Source organism: Anguilla anguilla, chromosome 12 (assembly GCF_013347855.1).
Source record: "Anguilla anguilla isolate fAngAng1 chromosome 12, fAngAng1.pri, whole genome shotgun sequence".
In the NCBI taxonomy this organism is placed as follows: Eukaryota; Metazoa; Chordata; class Actinopteri; order Anguilliformes; family Anguillidae; genus Anguilla; species Anguilla anguilla.
In genome coordinates, this window is record NC_049212.1 from 18258460 (window position 1) to 18264707 (window position 6248).

Genomic DNA, 6248 nt, shown 5'->3' on the forward strand with positions numbered 1-6248 from the left:
CGATCAGTTGAACAAGTGTAGCCTACCTAATGAAGTGGTGAGTATATATATATATATATATATATATGTATAGAGAGATAGAGAGAGCATGCATATGAAAATATCTCTATTGAAAGTCTTCACGACCAAACATTCAGGCTGCTTGTAAAATTATGGGTTATTTCTGTAAAAAGCGATGCACAAGGGCAGTTTTATTTTTGACACTTAGACAGACCACAAAATGTAAGAAGCATTGCCAACCAGTCATCAAAGATAAAAAATGTAAAAAATCTGCCGCCTTTTCAGTGGAAAATGGTATGCAATACACGTTTCTTTTTTTAATTGACTCATTGGGTAAGAGGAAGAATACAACGTGAAGTAACTGCGAAACTGAAAATACTGCAGGCAAATTCATGAACGGAGATTATTCTAATAATACTGAAGAACTGTATTGTCTTTCACAATATTGAAAGGGCTGTCTGTATTTAGTCTAACAATGCAGCCCAAACACGTTCCTTCCCGGGAATTCTGTTAATGATGCAAGGAGCGTGTTGATTTGCCAGAAATCTTAAATCCCTTTTTTTTTTTAAAAATCTACTTAAAATCCGTTGCGATGTCAAGGACTTTATTGCGTCACACGTTTTGTGAGAATGGGTTTGTCAGAAAACCACGCCTGTGCCTGAAGTTTGCCCCTCCCTCTAGCCAGCGAAGTGTGCTGGAGCAGTTTGTAATTCCTCCGCTTAGCAAGTGCTTGCAGCTGTCTGGTGCCTGTCTCATACCAACACTGAATAGAGCATGGGCAAAACCGTGAGAACAACCCCGCAGAGCAAACTTTGAAAAGGCGAAGCCCGGGACTGCAAGAGACGCATGCAATCAAATACCCAGCTCGCGATCGCAGGAATTTAAATTAAAAAAAAAAAAAAAAACATAGATAAGGAATGTGGGACTCTAAAGCCAGTCAATGGTAAGATTGATCGCAACGTGTTTAACCGCCTAAGAAACCGAATTGGTTGATGTCGTAATGCTTGTTTTGGAGGAATAAATATGGTGATATAGAGCCTAGGCTGGCTTTTTTATGCTTCTTTGAGTGTATGCAAATGAGCGAATAAACTAAGGTATACTCGATAATCCATTGCATTCAAGTGAAAATGTAGTCTAGCTACAGCAATTTTAAAATATCACAATTCTCATCGTTTATATATTTCTTCTCTTTTTAACAGTCGACACAGCTGCCCTTTGCAGACACCATGACAACAGACTTAAACTTTACTTCACTTCTGAATGTTTCTGAAATACAGAACCACACCAGGGGATGTTCACTTACAAAAACTGGTTTCCAGTTTTATTACCTGCCGACTGTTTACATAATTGTGTTCATTACTGGATTAATAGGAAACAGTCTGGCGATTTGGATGTTCGTGTTTCACATGCGGCCGTGGAGCAGCATCTCCGTGTACATGTTCAACTTGGCGCTCGCCGATTTCTGCTATGTTCTCTCTCTCCCTTTTCTGATTTTTTACTATTTCAACAAAACGGACTGGATATTCGGGGATGTACTGTGCAGGCTGCAGCGCTTTATTTTCCACGTGAACCTATATGGAAGCATACTATTCCTGACTTGTATCAGCGTGCACAGGTACACGGGAGTGGTGCATCCGCTCAAATCTCTGGGCCGGCTAAAGAAAAAGAATGCTATCTACACCAGCGCGCTGGTGTGGATCGCCGTGGTGGTTGGAATCTCTCCGATCCTGTACTATTCCCGAACCGGGTTCAAGAACAATGGAACTACCTGCTATGACACCACTACAGGGGACGAGCTGCAAGGGTATTTTATATACAGCATGTGCACCACGGTGTTCGGGTTCTGTATCCCTTTCATTATCATCCTTGGCTGCTATGGATTGATAGTGAAAGCACTGATATGCAATGACATGAGTAACGCACCTCTAAGGAGGAAATCTATTCACCTGGTAATAATAGTATTGGCTGTTTTCGCCGTTTCGTATTTACCTTTCCACGTAATGAAGAATCTAAATATGCGAGCCAGGCTGTACTTTCAGGGTCCGGACATGTGCGACTTTAATAACAGGGTGTACGCCACCTATCAGGTGACCCGGGGACTGGCAAGTCTCAACAGCTGCGTGGACCCCATTCTCTACTTTTTAGCTGGGGATACGTTTAGGCGAAAGCTATCCAGAGCCACTAAAAAGACCCCTAGGAAAGGGGAAGACGTCCTCCGCTCCAAAAGTGAAGAAACTGCGCTCAACAATTTACCGGAATACAGAGAAAATGGGGACAGAAGTCTCTGAATATGGCCATTTCCACCATTCAGTTTTTTTTTTTTTGTCTTAAAAAAAAAAAAAAAAAAACACGATCCTTCTGGCGGCAAAACAAGTTGAGCCGGACGCACTGTCAGGGTCACCCACCGCCGTGACCGTAACCACCATTCAGGACACTGTGGTTGTGTCTTCTGTATTTAAAAAAGAAGCATCTTCGAGACACATATTAGAAAATGCTGAAAACGTACAGCACTTCACAGGCACTCTACCTCCAAATGGAGCTCAGAAAATCAATGAAAAGGGAGACGGGAAACAGGTGATATTGTCTGTATTAATCAACGTTTTGGTGCGCAGACCTTTTTCCAGACATACAAGATGCAATGGTACATTATTCAAAAATGTTTGAATTACTTAAAAATATGGGTGGGAAAAATGTTTTCTCAAATCTGAGTCTAGCCTAACGTCATGTATGGCCAAGCTAAATTAGTGTGTCAAGAGTGGGTGATGCACACAAATTTGACATTTCTAACTGAGCTGGTGTTGTAATATGCCTAATTCATTTCTTGTGAACACCATCCCCCTTTTCGTATATCCCACGTTACTGTATCAGATAAATTTTCATAAACTAGTTAAACGTGTTTTTCAACCCCCCCCCCCCCCCCCCCCCCCCCCCCCCCCCATGTGTCAGTTACCTGGAAGTGTTTTGCTGCAGCTAAATCTCAAGGACGTAAAGGTAATAGGTCTAGCATACTTAGGTTTAGCAAAGTTGTGTTTTCTGTTTCTCAGTATATGCAATTATTGTATGAACACAGAAGGGGAAAAGACACAAAATGAATGCTTAATTAGCATCCATTAACCTGTTAAATCATCTTAATGAGCTCTTTGTGTGATCTTGGTAATACAAACAAAGCACTAATTTTATTTGTCTCTCTGCCATAGATTGAACATTAATATGTTCTCATTTGAACGTTTGTCTGTTGATAGGCCTGACAGATATGCACCGTATGCACTGCATATATCTTTGTTTCATTAAGGCTTTTGGTCGTTACTGGTCGAGTTTTTATTCTTTCTTTTTTTCTTTTTTTTGTTGGTAGATGCATTCCTGAATGGGATATAATTAGTGGTACATTATTAATGTTGACATTTAATTTCATAAACAAGTGCAATACAGTCTATGACTTCATTATATGTATGCCTCCTGCACTGTGTACCTGTCATTTAGCCTACTGTACATGACATATGAAGGGTCTGGGCATATTAATCCCATACAAGTATATCAGTATACATGATTTGTAAAGCTATATGGTGCTTTGGCAAGCATTTTTTTTTGTTTTAACTTGTCTTAACAATTTTTGAGATTAATATAAATGAACTGTTAAATATTGCATGTAGTCAGTGTTAAGCCATGAGAACTAAGGTAAATTAACATCCCCCACCCCCACCCCCCTTGTTTAAAGTGTTGTCTGCATGTAAGTCACAGTGCATGCCAGGAACAGAAGTGGTACGTGTTTACCACTGATCTATACATCAGCATAGATCATTGCTCTGAGCTTGTACTTTGGCCGAATGTGACTAAGTGAATAAAGTTTTATGAAAACACATGTTGATATTCGGTTGTGCTGAATAATGTTCATATGAAGGTAACTGTATTTGTTGAAACTGTTGAAAGGAAAGAAGAAAAGTATTTGAATGTGGAGAAAAGAGATTTCTTGATGTCTAGCCCCATTCACAGGGTGTTTGTCTCTGTCAAGAAACAGGTTCCTGGTATTCGATCTGAAAGGACATGGTGGTCTGTGATTATATTTCATGAGAATGAGTTAGGCTCATCATGCGGAATCCATTATGAAATTATTATGCTATCATAAAATATTTGTCATATTGGTGATTGTATAGGATTGAACTATATCTGTTCTGAAATCTTCTGCCTCCATTCATTGTAAATAATTTAAATTCCCCATGAAGTGCTATATTTCTATTCATTCCAGTGTATTTGAAAGTAATCATCCTTCACAATGGCGATGCTATCACATTGTGCTGTATGGAAATTCGCTGTTGACTAAGGCACATCTCCTTTTGCATTTTTCTCTTCATAATGGCATGAAGCACAGGGAGATGAAGGGAAATAAAGGAGGAGACTTTTTTTTTTTTTTTCAGCTGCGTTCCCAAGAAGCGCTTTGTGCATTGAACAAAGAGAGGGGGGTTATTGATGCAGGCAGCGTTGGGATTCTGGAAACGGCCGTCGCCAGGTCCGGAGATCTGGCTGGCATTGGCTCTCAGGAAACTGACTGCTTTCTCTTTCTGACTGCTTTCACTTTTTTTGTTGTTGTTGTTATAAATAGAAGCTTTTTTAAAAATGTCCTTCTTTGAAGGGGTGGCTTTGCGGTTGGCCTGCTGAGTGACACCTTTTTAACACCTTGGGGTTTTGCGCCCTAACAGGTGGCTGTTTATGTTTCTGCTGTTGATAGAGGTGGTGGCGTCATGCGGATTTTGGTGCCGAGTGAGAGAAAATTCAGATTTAATTATTATTTTTAAAGCTGTCTCCCGAAGTTGAGCGTGAGCACGCGTGTGTGCGGCTATCTGCGATTTGTGTTAACGTGTGCATTCGTTGCGTGCAGGGCCACGGCGTGTGACGTGCTGTGCAAGGAAGCATGTGTGAGATTGCGTGTGTATGTGCGTGGCAGTGTTTCGACTGTGTGTGTGTGTGTGTGTGTGTGTGTGTGTGTGTGTATGTGCGTGGCAGTGTTTCGACTGTGTGTGTGTGTGTGTGTGTGTGTGTGTGTGTGTGTGTGTGACCGTGACCGTGCGTGGAAGCGCATTCGTCCGTGTTTGTAAAGATCCGCTTGGCCAGAAGCGCAGCGCTTGCTTTGACAGTGGATGTGCTGAGGCTTGAAGGGGACAGAGAGCTGGCGGGAGCTTTTACCGCTGCCTCCGTTAAACCTCCGTGGTGACGGGGAGAGGGAAGCGGAGGCCACATTGCTCTTCACCCGGAGAAAAAAGAAAAGGATACGGCCACGTCCCGCTGCGGAGGAACGGCTGTGACCCGGAGGGGTCGAGACAATTACCGTCCCGACACGCACAGATAAAATACGAGCCTCTGTCCCTTCTGATTTACGGGAGGTGGCAAGGCCACGCAAAGTCCCCATGGAAACCAGCGGCGGTCATTAACAGCGAGTGGCGATTGCAGTCTCGGTCTCATTATCGGAGGTCTGCGTGAGCTCCGTGTATCCACCGCTTATGTAAAATTACCCGTCTAAACTTTACCATGGAAAGTAACAGTCAAATTTCATGCGCATGCAAACTGGGTGCGAATGTACTCTGTGTGACGTTATATGCGGCTGTGTCCCTCTTGTGGTTTAATAGTTTTGTCCCTGGAAAGTCCCAGTTTTCTCCAAAAATCAATTTATTGTGGATTATGTATTATAAGTGGTATTTAAAATGTGCATGGGGCATTGCATTTTGTAAATTGAATGTATGTACATAAAAGTCATATAGGCCTATTTGTTTGCTCCCAGTCCCATATGTTACAGGCTAAGAATTGGTGTGAACCACGCTGATATTGGAAACTTGTGTAGGAACATCACTTAACCTGCATTCAACTAGGTTACTGTTAGCCATAAACACGGCCACACGTGTGTTGGAGTGAGCTCCACTTCAGCATTTAAAAACAATTTGAATAACCACAATCCAAGAAATAGTAACCAGATAACAGAAAAATGACTTTTTGCCCTCTTTGTCACCGTATGACTGGTAGTGTTAAGCTTTATTGAGGGGTGTTATGGAAGGTAGTCGCTTCTTAATCGTGCTGGTACTTAAAATCGTAGTCCCTGTAATGCTAATTCCTAACCAGGAATTGCTTCTGGAATACAGGTTTAGCAATGTGCGATTCCACATCTGCCATTTCTAAGCAGATATACACAAAAGTTAGCTGTGTTTAAAGGGTCAGAAATTACTGTTGATTGTTCACTTCATGTGGAATTCTGCATTACATTT

At 41.7% G+C, this 6248-nt stretch overlaps 1 protein-coding gene across 1 annotated transcript; it reads left to right on the plus strand.

Annotated features, from left to right (window-relative positions):
* Positions 1–651: 651 nt before the first annotated feature.
* p2ry1 (purinergic receptor P2Y1) lies at positions 652–2348 on the plus strand. The gene is made up of 2 exons (XM_035383988.1): positions 652–943; positions 1200–2348. The coding sequence occupies exons 1-2, from the start codon at positions 941–943 to the stop codon at positions 2286–2288; spliced, it is 1092 nt and encodes a 363-aa protein (XP_035239879.1). The 5' UTR covers positions 652–940; the 3' UTR covers positions 2289–2348.
* Positions 2349–6248: the final 3900 nt, after the last annotated feature.